General features: G+C 39.8%; 1 protein-coding gene across 1 annotated transcript in view; it reads right to left on the reverse strand.

The window, feature by feature from the left end:
- Nucleotides 1-21646, reverse strand: part of TEDC1 (tubulin epsilon and delta complex 1) — a 72611-nt gene that overhangs the window by 35648 nt on the left and 15317 nt on the right. The window contains exons 3-4 of the mRNA XM_026854284.1: nucleotides 17021-17191; nucleotides 10665-10763 (exon numbers count right to left, since the gene is read on the reverse strand). Coding sequence (XP_026710085.1) covers nucleotides 10665-10736 — 72 coding nt within the window. The 5' untranslated portion in view covers nucleotides 10737-10763; nucleotides 17021-17191. The remainder of the gene's footprint in view (nucleotides 1-10664; nucleotides 10764-17020; nucleotides 17192-21646) is intronic.

Raw genomic sequence — 21646 nt, forward strand, 5'->3', positions numbered from 1 at the left:
TTTTCCAGACAGGATCTGGAAACCAAGCCCCACTGCTTCTATCGGGGGTTAAACCTCCAGCAGCAGCACAGCAGGGATACCGAGGGAGGTAAGGAGAGGAATTCCTTGCCCAAGACAACTGGTCCTCTGTCTGCCCAACAGGAGACCACACAAAGCATTCAAAGGCAAGTCATTTATATTTAACTTTTTTTCAGAATCGTCCCTTCTAAAGTTGACTTGAATCTGCCTTAGAAATACCAATATACATTATCTTGCACAATTTGATTACTCTTGCTTATACAGTGCACAGCTGGCCCAAGCCTTTCGCATTCTTAAGAAGGATCAGGAACTCAGCTACAGCTGCTAAAAGCAGCTTTGAAGCCATTTGACCTCAGTAATTCTTCCTGATGTTACACAGATGACAAGGGTTGCATCTGTTCTGTCTCATTTTTGCAAATGAGTACCTGATCCAATGTTTCCAACAGGTTTTAATAACTACTATAGAAAACCATGTTTTATGTGATAAATGTCAGCAAATGAACTGAAAACCAATTGCCTATGGTATTCTGGAAGGAAAATGACATGGCAGCCTACCCCCTCCTTCTGTAGAGTGAATCATTAAAAAAAGGCAGGAATAAAATTCTTTGTTCTTGCCACGCAGCACGGGGTGGGCAGCACATGCTGTCACTGACAGTTTCTTTGCTTTCTTAGTGCTTATTCTTTCCTTGCAATGAAACGCGAGAAGAAAAATATCTGAATCACTGAGAGTTTTTTGATTTAATTTTCAAATTGTTTTCTCAGTAGCCATTCTCCTACTCTACAGAAAATACATAACAACCACCAAATCACCCCATTTGTAAGACAGCATCCAATGCTGCTCCAGTAATTGTAAGGAGGGGTTCCCATGTACACAGCCAGAAGAAACAAAATACAACAGCTTTTTCCAGTTCCAACAACCTTCAATGTACCAAGCTTCAAACTAGCAGTCTTCTACCAGACATAACAAGTAGTAGTATTCTGGATTTTCAGTGATCTAGGCAGTCCTTCTAAAAAAGACCAAAACACTTTAATGTATTGTGCTGAACATCCTCACAAACAAGGAAAATTCCTAGTACAGCTCATCCTCCCTGCAGGCTCCAAAACTCAGTGCTACCCATCTCAGTGCAGCAGACTTCACTGTGCACAGCACCATGGCAGGCACTCTACTCTGCTCCTGACATTACACCACCAAAAGACCAAACTAGAGATATCTAGAGAGAAAAAATAAATCTTTCAACCAACATAAACCATGGGAATTTACCCATGTTCCTGCTCCATCATTCAGTTTACCACCAATATCAGGGTACCAAGGAGAAAGCCATAGTCGAGGACAGGGCAGGACACTCGGGGTCAGAAAGCCAGCTCAGACCAGCCAAGCATCACTGATGTACTCCTGACCCTGCTCATCATACAACAGCATAGAGGCTATATTTCATTTGAGTCTGCAGGTGACCTTCATATTAAATCCATCCTTACAGCCTCCACTCTTTCTTAGTTGAACAATCCCCACCAAAAATCAAGTACTCTGGATCATTCAGCTCCCTTGAGCTTTCTTGTGTGAGCCTCCAGGCCTCCCGCATTTAGGTGCTGGAAACCCATATATAATTCAATATGTTATCAGATCTACTCTCTTCTGCAATATTAATGTCAGTGCTCATGTTAGTTCTCACCAATCTGACTACCACACATGTAAAATGTCTAAAATAACTGTGGTTGGAACAACAACACAAAATATTAACTAATTTAATAGGGGAAAAAAAAAGCACTGCCTTTGACTTGCAGTGTTGTTTAGAGCACATGGCAGTAAGTACATTTTACACTTTTAATGCACAATCCAGCAAGATATCTGCTAAGGTTGGAAACTGAAGCAAAGTTTAAAAGTGCCAGAATTCAAGCTGAGTAAACACCACTAATTTGACCATCTCATATGTATAAGGTCTAGAATTACATGACCAAAATATTTCCCTTCATAACCAGTCTCACCAGGGCACAGAATGGCCAGTGCTCACTCCACAAGCTATTCCTTTTCCTTTTAAATTGCACATTATTCTGTCTATTCTTCAGAGGGAAGCCATGGACTTATTTCCCATACGTCATTCAAATCCCATTCTGAACACAGAATTTTTATCTTCCACATAAACAAGTTATCTTTCCTAATGACCCATGTGAGATGAGATGACAGTATTATTGTTGTTTTACAAATGGGAAATGAAAGCAAAGAGATGAAAGTAAAATGCCTCCATTTCTTTGGGATGCCTTAACTGAGACTTCTGAGACCTGATTTTCAGAGAATTTTAAAATTACTATTACAGCTCTTCACAGTTACATCTACCCAGTGCAACTCAACAACCTGCAGAGATGTGTTAGGTAGTTTTCATTGAGTTAGTTCCTGAGCCAACACAGCCATGCCATGCTGCCTCAGTTGATCAGCTCTAGTGGAAGAAACTAGGCAGCTGGCCCAGGTTGCATTTACACACATCACTCTACTGACTCTAGGATCCAGCTTAATACTTCAACAGAGCAGTGTGCTGCAAGGACCTATTACACCATCTGGGGTTATATCTGACATTACTAGGTGATACTGCCTGCACTGCTGAAACTCTTGAGGGGCTCCCAAGCAGTGGTCCCACCAAGTTCAGTAGCAGCTAGGAACACTCAACACTTTCAGAAATCAGATCTTTGATCATCAAAATGGTCACACAAAAAATGTGAACAGCCCACTGGCAGCCCACCACGTAAAGTCTAGTTTAAGTAACTTGCCGTGGGGAACCTGAGAACCCAAAGGCACAGAAGTATTGCAGCTCTCCAGGACAAAGCTCTACTGCTTCAGTTATTAAGGTTTCCTCCTTCATCCAGTAATTCTCCCACTCTCAGTACTACTTCTTCACCTTCATCAACAACTTTCTTCACCACAGCTCTGACTAAGAAACAAGGCACTCTGCTCTCTGAATGATACAATGGTTCTGGGATTAAAATATCCTAATAAACATACATTACACTGCAGTATCATACTCCAATTCAGACTGTTAATATCTCTGGTGCTTTTAGAAAGATACTTTTGAAAATTCCTCCTGTATCACCAGAGATACCCATTGCCTATTTGAAGGAATCAAAATCCTCTATAGACACTAGATATGCTACAGACCCTTGAGTCAATAGACCAGCTAGCAGCAATAGTAGGTTATCTATTTGGACTATTAGTGGAGGGGGATAACATTTTCCTGCAAGTAGGGAATTTCTCAGAATCCCACAAGGAACCAGACAGTGATTCAAGTCTTCAGACAGACAACTCTTCCCCATTCACAGCTCCATCCTAACTGTCTTCTCCTGTCTTGCCCTTCCTGTCCATATTCAGCCCCTCCTATCACAGCCTCTCTTCAGTGCCTCTGTCTCTTTTCACCCAGACAGTCGGAAATCTGTCACATCATCTGAGCCACCCTGCCTCCCCAATGTCCTCATGCAGCAGGCCTCCTGTCCAGGGGTCTCCTCCAGGTCCTGACTTCATTGAACAAGAGACAGAGTAAAGAGGCTCTTCACTGTCCATCCTATCCCTTTCCTCTGACAGTCCAGAGCCCTACTTCTGCTCCCAGCCTGCAGCTCCTAACATAATCAGTCCATGCTCCCTATGTTCTTCAGTGAATAATGTTAGAATGGTTTAGTAAAAGCAAGTTAAAGACAGGAAGAGAAGAAAACATGAATACTTTAAAAGGGCAAAGCATTTGTTATTTTTATTCAAAGTGCTGTCGCAAGCATAATTATGCAAATTCAAAAAGCTTGTCATAATTGACCTTTTCAATACATGTATGTCTGTGGGTCTAACATGCAATTCATTGGTGAACCCTGAAATTTATTAAAAGGTCAGCAGTTCTAGAACTTCTTCTCATTTCATCATTAAAGAACTTATTTAAGATGTACGCAGCAGTAATCACAATAAAAAACCAATGTTGCTTAAAAACAGGTAACAATTTTCAAACAGGTTAGAAAAATGTGTATCATTAAAAAGGTCTGTAAAATAAAAAGAAAAAACTTGTTCTTGCTGCAGAATCTATCAGCTTACTTGGTGTTCTAAAAGTTCAGCAACGCCAGAATCCAAAGCTTCATTTGAAGCCCTTTAAGCAGATTTAGTAAATGGTCAGGAGTCACTACTAATTCAAACTAAGTTTACTGTGGTAGTGTGTGAAGTAAATCTAAAATCTCATCGTGTTTAGAATATTTGGGGCTTGGCTGTCTCTTCTGCCCTATTGCTCCAAGATCAGTGTAACAGACATCTATATTCCTTTAGGGAAGATTGTTCTCCACCTTTCTGATGTCATTCACAGCAACATGGTCTCTCCCCACCTTGAAAACTGGTTCATGCTACAATCTTTCTATGAAGAGCTAACAAAGAGCCTCCCATAACACCTAGTAAAATGAATCTCCATGAAGACTTCTGTGGAGGAAAGACTAGCCAAGAAGGGATTTCAGACAGAGTATGTACAGAAAAAAAAACGAATAAAAACCCCACACTTTCACAAATACTCACAAGCCCCAGCATAATTACTCTTGAACTTTATGTTCTTATTTTTTTTATGCATGGTCCACTTGAGAAATTTCAAGTATTTTTTTCCTTTCAAGAAACTGAAACACAATGACAAATAGGCAAAGCTGTCCCTAATTAGAACAGTAGTTACAACATGAAATACTGACCCTGTTCCATGACAGAAATGACAGAACTATGGCTTTTACAAAGAGAATGAAGCATTGAACATATAAAAAGCTGAGGGCCACATCAAACAATTAGTTGCCAGATCATACAAAAGATAATGAATCTATGATAATTTATGCCAATGAAGGCAGCTTGTCCTTGAAGCTCAAGGTAAACTTTTCAGAAAAGAACAAATGTTTCTTCAGGAATTTGCATGCAGTACAAGCCTTCACTTCCTGAATTAATCTTCTACCCAGCAGCATCATGGACCATAGCATGAATGGGATTTTTTTCCATTGATATCTACACTCTGAGAAATGTGTTGGCTCAACTGCTTCTTGTATAACAGATGGAAGGACATCATAAAATATCAGATGGTCCCCTACCAGGCTCTTTGAAATTCAAGTAAGGTTACATACCCTTCACCCCTACCATATAAGACCATAACAGGGTTGATTACAGAAATACTAGGTACCAGCACAGGTCTGTGTCAAATCAGTAATGTGACAAAGTGTCAAGCTTAGCAGCAGGGTTGTAACTGTTTATTTTCATTTAGCACCTGCTTGCATCCTCTGTCACCACAGGAATGTTCCATGAAGTCCCAAACAACCAGCACAAGGACACCAAATATAGCCTGGCACACAGCAGCTGAATTATCCTGTCATAGTAATTCCATTTTCATCCAAGATGGTCAGCAACTTAGGATCCGTTTCTGGAGATAATGCAATACTATATCAATTATTCGTTAACCAGCCAAATAACTTGCATTAGTTAACAGACTTCACTTTTGCTGCTCTACCTTCATATACATTTCAGGAGGTAGTGCTGACACTCAGACAGAAATGGACCAAAAACTCACACGGTGTTTACACACTGGTTGATCTTAATGTTTAACAAACCTATGGAGATAACATACTTCACCAGATCAGGAGGACTTCATGCAACAAGTGCACAAGCCCACATGTGCATGCACATGATGCAAATTGGAGACTCAAATTTCACACAAACTAACTAGTAAAAGCATGTTCAACATTTCTGAAAATTCAAAGCCCATCAGTTCCTAATGCTCCCAGTCTGAAAAGAGCAGAAGGTCGTTAGTGCTTTGCATGAATTCAAACCATGGGCTATTACTCACAGAGAATAAGCCTGTTGTGTCACCCATCTGTAACAGCCATCTGGGACAGATGTTTTAAATGGAAACTGCCACAAGATTTAGGATCCACAATCAACTTATCTTACAACTTGATCATTTACCCCTTAATGTCCCAGTAAGAAATTATGAAGTCCCATCTGTCTGAAGGAAGCAATACACATACTGTACATTGGCTTCCTTCCCTGATACATGAACAGTTCAGAAAGCAGATCAATGCTATGCCCATACCACTCTAAACTATCCCACCCAGTCCCTGCTGCCTGGAGAGCTAAAACTCACCTGAATTTTTTATGGACATGGAATTGACAATACATTATGTATGCAAAGTCAGACAGACTATTTGTTTGCTTCTGTTTACTTGCTACCAGGGACCTTAGTTCCTTAACACAAATAAATTCTCTTTAAAGCATGTTAATGATCAACAAATATAAGCATCTTTCATAAAATTCTAAAACAAAATTATTAGCTACTCACATCTAAGTTCCATGAATTTCTTCACATGTCCATCTGGCAGACAGCTGCATTATTTATTTGCTGTCACAGTCAATAAAATGATCTACTAGCATTTAAAGGTGTCATCTTTACTCACTACAATTTCAGTGATCACTCCAGCACTGCCAGCATTGTACCAATGACCTGAGTTCTGATTACAACTTTTAATCTCTGCTAATCACAAAAACTGCACAATTGAATTTCACATATAAAGCAGTATATGAAGAGACAGAAGAAACCAAAGAACTAGGCCGCTTTGCTTCAAAGTTCATTGATCTCTATATGGTCAGAATTTGATGAGAAAGTTTATTTAATGACTCAAGTGCAACATACATTTTTTCAAACTCAAGGTAAAACATCAGAACTGGTGACAATGCAATGCAGAATTAAGGTAAATGGGCTTCATAGACAAGAATGGGATTACATTATGCTCACAATGATGAAAACCCAATTGGTCACATCAGAACCATTCTCCTCACAGTCACAAGAGGAGTGTGACCACATCCTCAGAGACAGGCCATACTGCCCTAGAAAGTTTGGTGCAGTGTTGCTTAGTCTCAGCCACATCCTCTGTGTGCTCTCCCCAGTACTCTTCCAAATGATTTTCGCTGCAGTGTCACAGACCACAACTCCACTTCTGCCCTGAAATATTTCAGGCTGGCAAGTAATAGCAACCCCACACCAGCTGACTAGGGGAACTGTTTAAAAGTGAGCATTACTGATATAGCTTGGAAAATACACTAAAACACAAGACATGCAAGATGCTCGAGACTTGTGTTCTAGCACACTCTAAGCAATACAAGCAAGAGGTTTGTATCCTTTTATAGAGAAAAGACACAATGAACATCCAAGCTCCCTAGCAACGCACAGGCTGTTGCACACTGCCACGCTGTAATTGTCCCTGACCTGCATGCTCCAGCACAGCCTCGAAGGCCAACAGCTCCATAACAAACACCCCTGACTGAGGTGCTTCTGCTGGGAGAATGACCACCAGCATAGTTCTCATGCAAAAACTCTGCAAGCCAGGGACTGCTCAAACAGACATGACAGCATCTTGTGAAAGAAAGGAAATATATGTAGAGGTCAAGAGCCAACATGAGCATGCACATGTACTTCAACTGGAAATTGAACACCAGCTGAAATAACATCACCTCCCATTCACTGACATCCCAGGCCAGCACAGGAACTAAACACAGTGGTGACCTGCAACTCACAGCCACACACAGGTATATAACCACAGCCACGCCAAGCCACAGGAAAAGTTGGAATTCTGATCGTGCCTCACTAGGGAAAAACACAATTAAAACTATTACACTTGGAAAACTTCCAGCTCTATGAATCTAACAAAGACATTTATGATGATAAAGGAATAATAATGTCCAGTAAAATCCCTGTACATAAAAGCACTAAAAGAGTTTTATAGTCAGAAATCCAAGGGAAGAACACTTCAAACAAGTTAATGTTAAAGTTTTTTTCTATAGAAAAGGAGTAGAATGAGTTTTCCATTTCATAAACTGAAGTTTAACTTCACAGCTATCTGTAACCTATCACACTTTTCCTGTGAGACTAAATATCTCTTGTTTGATTACAGGTCAGAGCAACTTATTTCACAGGATATTGTTGATGAAAATGGGCTTCAATGAAAACAGCCCAGTGTCCCTTCTGTGATAGCAAATTTTTAACACTTTGATCCATTTTGCGTTTCTATCCTTTGAAGGATGCCTAACATGAGAAGGAATTCATAACACCATCCACCAACAGGAGTGCATTACAGTAAGACATATTGACATGCTTGCTCTTTTTACTGATCCACGCAACAGGTTGTTATTTGAGGTAACATTAACAGAAATGTCCCATTACTTAAAGAGAAGAAATTATTTCACAGTTTTTAGAAAAAACATTTGGCAGAGTGCTGCCATCTGCACTAATATTTGAAAACCAAGCTATCCAAATATGCAAAATTTACTTAATCTTATTCAGATATTTGAAAATTAGAGGCTTTTTATTACATTTTCCACAGAAGCATCACTTTGCATATCGAGTATTATATCCATCTGGAAAACTGACACTTGGAACAGCCTTGCCTTTTCAAGTCCATATCACCTTGTTATATTAGGCTCTTCATACATACTGAGCATATGACTTCTGGAAGCTGCTTTTGGGAAATAAGGGTAAGGGGAGACAAAAACTACACAGATTGCTCAAATGATGACAATAAAAATTTTAAGTCTTTTGAAAATACTTTGTTGTGAAGACTTCCTGCAATTTTTCCTGTTTATTTTAGAATCAGGCACAAGAGAACAGCTTGGAGGAACCCCTTTTCTTGAACAGGCTTGAGAACTTCAAGTAGTTAAGAATTTCACAGCTGATTATGCTGACAATTCTAGTTTTCGACTAATCCAAGCAGTAAGTGAAATAAGAAAAGAATTTCCAACACACATGTTGGTTGGAGCTGGAGCCTGTTTGGGATTGCACCTGTTATAGCCCAGAAACTGGAAATAGAGACTGTGCCCACTGGCAGTTTATCTGAACAAAACAGCTTCTGCCACCCTGCCTCTGTCCCTCTCAGTTATCACCCTTCTTTTGAAGGGGTGTCCCTTGTTCCGTATATTTGCTGTTTAAGACTGGGAAAGGTAGGATGAAGACTCCACAGGTTTTAAATAAGCAACACAGCTGCTGATTAAACCTTATTGACTATAGCACTTTACTTAACCACAATATTTAAAATACAAAAAGATTATTTCCATTTTATCCTGAGCCTCCACTGAACAGCACACCTGAAGCAGACATCCAGGAAAGGGATGCAAGCAAGAAAACTTTTGGAATGATTCATCAACAGCACAGTCAAAACCAAATAGGCTTTATTAGAGTATTGTGCTTTACTGTAACAGATCGGTGACATATTGAGGGTAAGGCTTTGGAAAAAGGTAGTTACAAAGTCCTTCTAAACAGCCTGGAAGTTTCTAGTACCAGCCCACCAGACCTTTCCGGCCATTGGCTAAACTCTGGAAGACTACAAAGTAAAGGCTTCAGAGGACTGTGCTGCTGTGTGTTCTGAGCTTCTGAGCAAACTGTAGGAGGGGGACTGTGAAGCAGAAATGAAAAAAGACTCTCAAGCTTACACATTTGTTCTAGAAAAACAGTAATTTTCCACTTAAATGTTCTAAACAGCTGAACCTTATCGAGAGGCTAGATGTGAACTGTTCATCCAAGGCATGCTCAGTAATGAAAGATTAATGTGCACTTTACTTTAGGGGGTTTGAACATAAGGCAATCTCCCATCTTCAAACCTACTTTTCTGAATTTCTTTACGCACAGTATTTACAATACCCACTTCTGTTCTTAGGGTAGCAGAAGAAAGAATACCTTTGAGTAAACAGATTTGGCCAGACTGCAAAAATTTGCTAAATACTGATTTTGTTAGGGTTGAGCTTAAAATTTCAACCTTGTTTTAGTTTCACATAAACTTTTACAAACTGATTTGTAAAGCAAATATATTGTATTAAAACAAGTGAATTGTATTACTTCAACTAATAAACTAAAGCATCTATGATAATTGAGTATTTGAGAGCAGCAGAAATATATAAAGGTAAAACAGTACACTAGGAAAAATGATGTTGTCCTTGGAGGTTCTGTCTGAACAATAAGGAAACACTTTTTTTTACTGTGTGGATGACTGAGCATGGAGCAGGTGATCCAGGGCAGCCGTGGAGTCTCCATCCTTGGAGATATTCAACAGCCATCTGGACATGGTCATGGGCAGGCTGCTCTAAGTGACTCTGCTTGAGCAGGGGGTAGGACTGGGTGACCTCCAGAAGTCCCTTCCAAGCTCAACCGTTCTCTGCTTCTAAAATAAAGCCCCTTACTATCATCTAAAAAGGTAATCAACTTGTATAATTTCTGAAACTAATGAATGCTAGCATCAGATGTGCTTTGTCTTTCCTGGAGAGAAATCAGATCTCTCCATGTTTTCACTGACAACTCGCTCAGCTATAACAGCAGTCAGCCAACTGATCTAGAATGTTTTATTCTACAAGCCTTTTCTTCAGTGGTATTTTCAGTCGGGTCTCTTCCCCATTCCCTGTCTATCAGTTTTTACAAAACTTAGCCTAATATCTTTGCATCAGTGCTCTATCAAACTGGAAGAAACCATTTGGTGAATAAAAGTTATAAGCAAGGAAACTTACAATTCAATATACAAGCCTTTATTTCTGTTGGAAATCAAGTTAAAAACGTGTTACAAGGAGTGCAGCCTTCTACTAAGCACTGTTTATGTAAAGCATACTAAGCATCCAAGAATTACAGGAGAAGCATTACCTGCTTGTAGTTCTCTGGTTGTCTAACAAGGTCTGTTTCTGTGACAGAAAAATGTCCAAGGATCTGGTCCATATGGGAGCCACTAGTGAATACATGGATCTGGAATAGATTAATTTAAAAGATACTTGTCAGTACAAGGACCAGATCATTAACAGCATCATTAGCTACCGTCTAACGGCTGCATGGATTGGAATGGTGATGTGAACCAGCGACTACAAACCCACTCCCAGTGAACAAGTACAAATGTAGCTACTCCCACCAATACAACAGCCTGAAGAAAAACTATGATCATGCACCACAATCATCTCACAAAATGGTCCATCTGGTATTGTTACCAGAACCACACACAGGAAGTGCTACTGCTGCTGCCACAGTAAAACTGAAAGACTTTTCATCCTGTCTTAAAAATCTTTCTCCTCACACTACACACACTTGTGCATAGCATGAAAGGAGAAACCATTTACACAGATATCAGAAGTCTTAACAGAGGTAAAGGATGCCCTCAGAATAACTTTTCATTTCTTCCTTTAAAGATGCAAACATTACCTAGTTACAGCAAGTTTCTCTTTTGCTGCTATATATTGTTGGTTTTCACTTACTGGGACCTTGTCCCAGTTGTGCTGGTGATGGTATCATCAATTACTTGACGAAGAAGCTTCCAAAGTTAGTCAAGGGAACAATAAAAAGCAATTCCTCCTATTCAGAGCTTATCCCTTTGTTACTGTAATAACTGCAGCTGCCAAACAAGATAGCAGTGCACATTTGTCAGACAATCTCTCATATTTCATTAATATTTCTGCCAGAAGACAGAGAGTGTTTCCTGCTTTTCTTCCTTTATTCTAATACGAACTTTATCATACACTTGGGTATTGACAACTATTTTAAAGTTGACAGGCACTGGGTAATTATCAACCCTTCCCTGAAACTTCAGAATATTTTAGCATTCCTTTCCCAAAACTCACTTCTGGTGACAACCATCTGTCACATGTGCAGAGCTATGCCAGTTTAAAAATAAAAGAGCACCTCCCCACACAATGTTCTTCCTTTCTACTTGCCACTCCTCTCCCTGCTGCATTCTTGCATAACTCTGTCTGCCAAACCTTTGGGCCTCCAGCACCAGGGATGAGTTTCAGTCCCTCTTCAAAAGTATGTTGCAAAAGCATCACTGACTAAAACCCAAAACAAATATTCTAAAGCTGTAACAACAGAAGAATAAGGTGTTACCCTGACACCAGACTAGATGATACTGGAATAATTCAGTATTTGTATTTTTACATTCTGTTAGTGATAACCACAACATACTGAAGATGAAACAAGGTTTAAAGAGGGAGACTACCAAGGTAAAAGCAGGTGAGAGGGTGAGAGACAGAGCATATATAGCAGTTGCTTTGTGGCACTGGAATAGACTGAGGTGGAGGCAGGTCAGATTTAACCTTACACTAACCTTTGCATGAGAGTACAGGTACAGCCCCCCACTGAGCACCACTTCTGGGGAGTTTCCAGTACCAATTCCTAAACGCCCTTGAGCTTAGATACCCTGCAGGGAGATCAGCTTCTCTAATTCACCTAAGAGAAGATGAAAAGGGGACTTGTTGACAGCTCACACACATTTACTTCTACGGCTTTGAAGAATGCGCTATTAAGAACTAATGGCAAATTCACTTTAGGAAAAACCAAATATTTTCAACCCAAATATCTCAAGACAAACCAGATTAATTAACCAATGTAGTAATTTACAGAGTAACATGGTAGATTCTTCATATGGAGATATAGATGAATCTAACAATTGCAGTTTAGCTCACTCATAAATTACTGACAATGAGGTAATCACCCAGCACGACTCTGCCCTCTGGTATTCAGAGATCAAGACTTAGTCCTTGTCCCTTTACTCTTTTACTACAACACCAGATATATAGATACAACCAACCCAACCCACTGTAATAAATATTATTTTATACTGCTTATCTTAGAGGAGGCACAAGAAACCACTCCATTCATAGGAGGTATTTCCCAGTGCTCCTCTGCATTCAGAACTGCATGACAGATAACTCTTGCTCTTACAGTTTCCAAGCATATTACAACCATTATTGTCATGTTACCATGATCTGATAATGCCAATTATGTTAAACTCTTCTTCTATCACCAAGAATTCCATTTAACATCATTTTATTCCTACTAACTTATACACATAGTCCACAATCAGATGTTCACCTGGTTACCAAATTTCACCTTTGAACCTGATCTAGCCTTCCCCTATTTCAGGTGTAATTTCTGTCCTAGTCTTTTAGTGGATGGACAATAGCAGAAAATGCTCACAGGAAACCCATCAGTTTTGCAGAAACTCTTTGCTCCGCTTTTTTTTTTTTTTTTCCCACATGCTGATTGTGGCACAATGCATTTAACAGATCCAAAAAACACCAGTTTTAAACTATACAGGTTCCTACCTGTTTTTCTGAAACTATGCAAGGCTTGTCATTCACATTTTTTAAGGCAAAGTGGTAATTCAAGCCTAACTAAAACCAGCTGCTTTCCCCTATGAATTCAAGAGGGATCAAAAACCAGGCAGATAAATATTCCTCTGGCACTTGAGAGAAAGAGGAAGAAACAGAACAGAAAGAACCAAAGGTGGCCCTTAACACAGTAATTTATCCTTCATGCTTCCATGTATTTGAAGGTATATCAGGTAAATATGTACCACTGAGAATTTCAAGGGAATTATAATGGTATTACTACATTATACTTTCAAAGCAGGCCAACCTGTCCATCTTGAGAAGCCATTATAATGTTATCCAACAGCTCATAGCCTCAGGCTGCAAAATTCCTCAGTAACAGAGGTTAAGATTTCCCCAAGGAAGTCTTCCTCCTACAGCAGGACATGTGTGTGCCTGTAAGCTTCAACATGCCTTCTGGGAGCTGAAGTCACTGAAAAGCAACTCATCACAAGAACGAGCAAAGAGGAACAGCCAGTCAGTCCATCTAACAAGCAATTCCCAACACACAACCCACTGTACCTCCAGGGAGGCTTCCCTCTCTTCAGCAACCTACACTGGTTACTGCAGAACTTCGTATCATCAACCTTAAGTGGCTGCAGGCAGGACAGAGTAGAGGCACCCCTGCAATCAGTTTCTGTCATTTGTGTACTTTAGAGAAAGAACAGTCATTTATTTTTGCTTGTTTCCTCCTCATATTTCCCTCCTACTGCTCTCTTACCCTTTCTTCAGGCACTACAGTACTATTTCATTAAGACATGAGTCATCACTTCTAACCTGAAAGTACATGTCCCTGATCACCCAAGCAATTCAGGATTTTTTCACAAAATCACAGAAACGGAAAAGACCTTTGGTAGTCCTACCTCCTGCTCTAACAAGGGCTATTGCCAACATCAATGGCCATTTGTGGTTTTGTGTATGTAAGTCTTGGAAACCTCCACAGATGGAGACTGTTCAGCATATCTGGTGACCTGCTCGAACACTGCCCATCATCCCAGAGAAGCTTTTTCTAATATGGATGAACCTGCCAAGTTATAATTAGCAGCCCCTTCCCCTTTGTCTTCTGGTACTGCTGAGAAGACCATGGATCCACACCTTTGTAATGACCATCCTTGTAACTACCCCTCAAATAGCTGAAGGCAACTATTACACGACCTCTCCCTCAGCCTCCTCTTGGAAGTTATGCCCAACTGAGCTAGCCCTTGACTGTCTTGGTCACCTCTTGCTGGATCCTCTATGTACAATTCTTACTTTCAGTAGCCATATCCATACTAAAAAAATACAGAGTGGATGGAAAAGCAGTCATCTCCTGAGTAAGAACATATTTTCCAAGTGTGATGTGTTTTTCTCAGAAAGCCCCAAATACAGAATATGGTATTTTAGAGCCGGTGTGAGTCACAGAATAAAATCTGTGGAAGTGTCGCCACTACTTGGCAAAAATTATAGCTCGTGATCAGCAGTAAATAAGACTGTTCCAGAGTTGAGATACGTAACCTGTTAAGTTATTAAACAGAGCGAGTAAAAGCCATAATTACAATTTTGTAGAGAAAGCCCTCTGTAAATCTGTCAGCATAATTAAAACACATAATACTTATTAGCCTTTTGCATACTGTGTTTGTGGTTTATGAGAAAAGCAGCAGCTCATATAGAGGTCACACTGGGTCAGCTAAGTCTTCTAAAACAGACTAGTTTAAAAGTTTTAAAATTAATGCAGTAGCACAGACAATTTCTCTATAAAGAGTCAGGAAATAGCAATTATTGCTTATGAAGCTGTTAAATTGTATGTTACATTTTGTGTTACTGTAAATGTTAACATTAATGTGGCACCATAACAAAGTCTCTTCCAAAGACACTTTTACCTTTCAATTTTCCTGCTTTTAATTCAGACTAAAATATAAATCATAGCACTGCACTTTATTACAGCTCTGAACAGAACTCCCACAGTTGCACATACGTTTTTCAGCACACATAATATCAGTGTGTGATCACATACGGAGGAGCTGAGCTCCAATCTATCCTCCTATGTATACAGACAGCCATGATGGCAGCCCTCTACATGCACTGCAGAACATAGTCTCATTGAAGAATCACCATCAGCACCACTTTCTGCTTTCAGTTTAGTCCCATGATGACTGTTGGAGAAAGCAGTAAAAGCAGCTTTTTCAAACTGGATGAAGAGAGACACATACCCCCTCCTGCCTATTCTTTTAGATTCTGTAAATCGTGATCCAGGGAACTGCAGCATAACAAACCTGTCACATTTGTCTGACTATAACAGTCCTAACTTAGCAAACATTTTTCCTTAGATAGCCACAGGGGAAAGAAAGTCCAAGTTTATTTCAAAGTACAATTCCCATAGGAGGTCATCATCTCCCCTGTCAATAATCTTAGCACATTGCCCAGTCAGCACATCTCTTCATCACTTCAGTGCCTGATCTGGACCAGAGAGTATCTCTGTGTGTACCCGGGGCCCCAGGTTCGACCTGCTCTTAATCCTTCCTTGGTCTCATTAACTGCAAGCAGAGGTACTGAAGCTGCCTAATAATTTGTTACTGCCAAGCACTACATCAATCAGAGCACTGATGATGAGTTATGGAAATATTTGCCCCACCTACTATAAAAATCAGCATATCTTAAATAGAGATACCTTATCAAGGGGAGAAGATGCCAATCATTTAATATGAGTTTTATACCACTAAGTCACCTCTCCCAGTAGCGTCAGTGTCTGTAATCTCAGTGCAAAAACCAAGGACTGCAGCTGCACTCATGGGGAATTGCTATCTTCATTCCCAGATCAGGAAAGCACATTCACAGTGGGCAATAAGAAGCAAAAGGTTATTTTAGATGCTGCACGTACAGCACCTGATCTTTTCCTAGGGCTGTCAATCAGACATCTTCCCTAGCAATCAATTCACGTAAGAACAAAACATAAGCTCATTATAGCTTTCAGCACTGCTGTCAGACACAGCCTTAAAACCGAGAAGGCATCTTCATTCAAAACCCTCTTGTGCCGATTCTGACAACTTTCTGATAAATGTTGTTCTTTGAGGAAAAATTTCTCAGAACCACTCCTAGTCTCAAAAAGGTTTTCTGTGAAGTTTCTGGGTACAATACCAAAGTGAGTCCATATAAGTTACCTGAAGAGATATGAATGGAGAAAGGGGGCCCAGGGGAAACATTTACTGAATATCTTTTAGGACTATTTTTAGAACAATTTTTTAAAAATTTGTCTCTGCAGTCATCATCACAAAGTCAACTTTAGAACTGCAGGCTGTTTCCATCCTAGGTAGACGTGATGCTCCCAGATGTCTGTGATTTTTCAGACAGGCATATAAACATCATTCATAAATGGAATCTTAGGAGTGTAGTGACCACTATTGATACCTGATTTAAAAGCAGGTAGATTTTTGGGTTGTGCTTAGATGTTCCCTAGTACTTCAGAAAGGGAAACCGCATTTTATTTTGCTGCTATTACTTTCAACATCCATGCTCAATATTGTGAATGCACATTTCCCATGAACTTAAGAGGTCTGTTTCACTGCTTCTTGTCTGTGGGACCAGAATGTTCTGTCTTGCTTTCTAGCAGGCATTTTCTGAGAAAAATGGAGACAGCCTATGGTTACAAAACTAACATGACAACCTGCAAAAGACGACTTTTATACAACAATCATAACCTTACAAACCCTGTACATGCTTCAATTTCTTATGGTTCTGCCCCCCTAGGGAAGGGTATTTATATTCAAAGTAATTCACTTTTATCTACAGAAAATGGAGAATAGCAAACAAGAATAATTTGTACATTTAGCACTAGCTGACAAGGCCTTTAAATAGTAAACAATGCCACAGTGAGTTAAAAGAATCATTTACCTTGTGCAAAAGTTTGCAAAGTTCTTGGTGCTGAGCATGCAAACTCCGCCACTGGAACCTCAGCCTCCCATTTAACCACTGAAGGTATCGAACATCTACTCTGTCTTCTAGCCCATATTCAGGTGCTATTTCAGTTATAGCTTTCTGGCTGTTGGGCAGATCATCTTCACACTAAAAGCAGAATACCACCAAAATGTTTTAAGTTAGCTTAAACACTTTCAAATCATTCAGTAGTGAAGAATATACAAGGCAAACAGGCCAAAGAGGGAAAAGACCAAAACAAACCAAAAAACCTGCAAAAAAAAACCCCAAAAATGAAGTAAGTTCCAGCATTAGAAAGAAATTGTAATATTTTAGAATACAGGACTGGAACAGCCTAAACAAGTACTGAAGTCTGGAACAAACATCAGCTTCTCAGTTATGACATGGTGAGCTGTCTCCTCTCCCATCTTCCCTTTTCCATACCCAGGAAGACACAGTGTTCCTAAGACAGCAAGCATGTTCTTTACCCAGATGGGAAAAAAAAAACAAACAACAAAACACACACCAAAAAAACCCACGACTGATCTTTGACTAGATTCTAATAAGTCAAAGAACATAAAAAACAGATTTAGCTCCTCCAGTGCCTTCCTAAAAGTGCTGCAGGCTGTATTCAGTGACCCTACATCATAAATCAATGCCTTATATAGGGACCAAATTGTGGGCCTGTGCTTACCCAGTATTTTAGCCATCCAGCATTTCCCTTCTTGTAGGATAGAGGAAAAAAAATAATCACCCAGCTGACATTGGCCATTGAGGCACTCCCAGCTACAGTTGCACCACCTGTCTTGCCTTGTTTTGTCATTCTCTACAATAATTTTGGAAGGAAGAAGGGAGAAGCAAAGAGTTTCCTTTTGCTCATCTTGTCACACATTCCTTCTGCTGTAGAAAAAAAAAGCAAAACAAAAACCACACCACCACCTTCATCTTCTGGATTAAATTTCTGCTTGGCCAATGGCATAAAGCAAGCAAGACATTTCTGTCATATCTCTTTCCCAAAGAACACGGGGGGAATTCCACCTCCCCCAGCCTCTTGCACAAAGAGATCATTCACATTTACAAACAGATCTCTCTCTCTCTCTCTCTTTTCAGCTAAGACTCCTGCAGTTTGCAAATTAAAAGGGGAGGAAGACATGGGTTGTTTTCCTTCTGATGCCAGTAACACCACTTAAAAGTAAGGCTGAGCTGTCAACTTCATCCAGTCTATACTTACAATATATGCAATCCATAATTCCAAGTTTTTTACTAATCATTAGAAATAAAACAGAACTGCAAAGGCCTGACTGTTCAGAACAGGTGCTCACCTGCTAAGAAAGTGTCCCTCAGTTGTTGGACTCTCAGGACATTTCTTTAAGGTAGAAATTTTTAAAACCTACTTGAAACATGACTGTTTTCAAGAACACACTTCGGCAGATATTTGGACCCATAGACCTTGATGGTATTTAAACATGCATGCTTCCCTGCTTCACAGACTTCCATGTTCAGTAAAATCTTAAAGATGCAGTTGGCAGGCAAAGTTTAAATGCAATTCTAATTTGGAACCTAAAACTATAAATGCAAACTGTAAAATGAAGAGTTTAATCTTGCCTTAAATGCAGATTTCAGCAGAAGTGTATCTAGAACTGTGCTAAAATAACCTCCTAATGCTTGTTTCAACCTAAATATCACCCCAGTTGACAGGGCCTCTAATACAATGAGTGTTCATATTATTTATAAGCACAAAAATGCTGTTCTGGTCACATAACAAAATTCATCAAGATTACAGGTTTTTTCCCTTTGCTCTGTGTCTCAGATAAATGCATGCTATAAATCACAGGGGCACAGGGTTGGTAAAGGACTTTTCCTTTTAAAGGTACAGATCTATCTTTTTAAGGAAAAAAAAAAAAGTATTTTCTTTGTGGCAACTGCAGTGTCACTCTCTTCCTCAGACACCTTCAGCCCCATGCCACTGTGTCCCAGGGCCTTGCTCTTCACGGTTTAGATTGCCCTGCCCCCACCAGGGGAAGTTTCTGGACTATGAAACCATACACATATGATTACCAAATTGTCCATAAAGATGATGAGCCAAGCAATTGGATTAGTCACTACAGCAGAGAAAACACATGCATGAGCAACAGTAAAACACTTCACATAAGCCACCAGGAAGCCGCAAGGCCAAAGACAGACTTGGGATTCCCAGATTAAAATCTGCTTTTCCACAATTTACAGTTCAACTCCAACTTCCCTGGTTAGAGGTTTCAGAGTGGCATAAATACTGCTCTCCTGTGGATTCATTTCAGGAAGGAATGGCATTATACTCGATTGCTCTGGCAGTACAGTACAAAATCATGCAGAGCTAATTTTATTGTAGCAACCTGCCTTATTAATATTAAAATAAGGAAGCCAGCCAATGCATTTTTTAACAGGATCTCTCTATTATTTATTTCACAAACTGCAGAAAAAATTTACTTTTGCTATGAAATACTTAGTCTGGCATAAAGTAAACAAGATAAAAAAAAGGTCTTGCATATTACACTGTGACCTCAATTTCTAGTCCCATCTTTACAATCTAAGACTATTTACTGCTCTCCCAGTGCGAGAAAAATCACTAAAATATGAGCCCAAGCTAGAGCCTTTGCTTCAAATATCACTGTGAATTTATCATTTAATCTATGCACCAATATGGGTACACACCTACATTCACTTCTGGGATACAGAAAGGAATATTATGTAGTCAAAGTCACAAACAGAACAGCTAAGACAACTACTCAGTGCTCCCAATGGCCTCCCTGCACTTGGAATACTCCACACCAGCTCTGGAAGAGATCATTTCATAGCCACTTACCAGAAAAGCGTTTTGCTTGCAAACTGTTTGCTGCAATTAATGATTCTCTTTGATTCTGTTTCAGAGAAGGGAGGTGCATGGACTCCAGCTACAGAATGGTGCCACAGGTTTGCAGTACAAAAGCCACCATCAACTTGTATCGATACCCTGACTGCAGTGTCAGTCTTTCCACATTACACTAGCGATATCGGAGCTAGTCTTGTCAGATTGGATGATGTGGACTCGCCAGAGCACCTGCAATTAGCGTAACTTAAGCAGGAGCTAGAACGAAGCCACTCAATTCCACCTGTACTGTAACTCATCCCAAATGTGCTTTTCTGTCCTAAAAGCTCAAAGTGCTGCTGTTAGATCTCAATATCCATTTATTGTCAAGACTCAGAAAAGCAAGTACAAGCCTGATCAAGGTGACATCCATAAATTTACAGGAATTATCTTCAAGTCAATTCCTGAACTGTCACCCTGACTGCACGTAGGCAGACTTAAACCCAGCACACCTGTGGTAGAAAATTCAGGCAAATAACCAGCTAAGCGCCATAATAAACACACATTCCAGGACACCAGGCATCACCATCCCAACTAAGGTAGCTCACAAACTACAAAACTTACCCCAAACTCATAAATACATCTCAGGCTTAGAGCTAAACAGAGTTTATGTCCTAAGAGCATATATTTAAAATCTTTGCAAGGCAACCTAGAATTCAGACTTGAACATCACACAAGTTTTGCCCTAACCATTCCTCTCCAGGCTATTTCAAGTCCAGTTGTTATGAAAAAAAAGATGCCAGATCTTTCTCAAAACGTACAAATGGACTTGTGGTTAGACAATGCAGCAAGTGCAAAAAAAAAAAAAAAAAAGCCAGCACAATCCTCAAGGCAGAAGTGCTCTGAGCAGACAAGTCAGATTCACGAAACACACTGAACTGAAAAAAGACAGATATAAAAAGTACTTAGAGGAAAAGAATAAGGGGTGAGAGAAAGGAGGGTGTTAAAAAAAGACATGGTGATATATCAATTTTCATTCACATTCCACACATATGAGCAAACAACTTGCATGCAACACGCTTAGAGAGAAATTAAAGATTAAGAAGTTTCAACTTTTATAGCAGAAATAAAGCTTTTCGTTTTGGTTTGAAATATAAAGCAATCCCACATTATTGGAAATGGGAGAGCAGTTCTACCAACAGTGGATGGAGATAAACTGAACAAGTACTTCATCATGTAAATACTTTATTGAAGAATAACATAAGCATCAATGTATTTGCAGACATTGAGAAGGGAGCATTTTTTCCACTACTTGCTCCATTTGAAGATTTTAGTGACCTGGTATGCAGGTTGACCTTGCTCTGCTCATATGCTTTGAATTAAACAAACTCCAAAAATTGTTTTACAGCAAAATTCCTTGCAGGTTCAGCAGAGATCCTGCAACATGCCACAAGCAGTACTGCAAAGTAAACCTTTAGTTGTGCAACTTCATCACACCTCTACACCTTCTGTATTTTTCCAATTCATATCGGTATCTTAATGCATATAAATTTTTACCTTAATAAATTTAGTATGCCCTGTATGCACAATGGAAATTAAAAGGCCTATGCTGCCTGCATTGCTGTAAAAACAAGGCGATGGCAGGGCTAGTTCCCCAAGAGATGCTCTTTTCTGACTACTAGCTGCCACCTGTCGGTACAGGACCGGCCCAGCCACCACCATCTCGTCCCCGGTGCGCTGTGGCTTCCCCATTTTCCAAATCCCTCCAAGCATCAGCTCTC

Source organism: Athene cunicularia (assembly GCF_003259725.1).
Source record: "Athene cunicularia isolate RWA chromosome 8 unlocalized genomic scaffold, athCun1 chr8_part1, whole genome shotgun sequence".
NCBI lineage: Eukaryota > Metazoa > Chordata > Aves > Strigiformes > Strigidae > Athene > Athene cunicularia.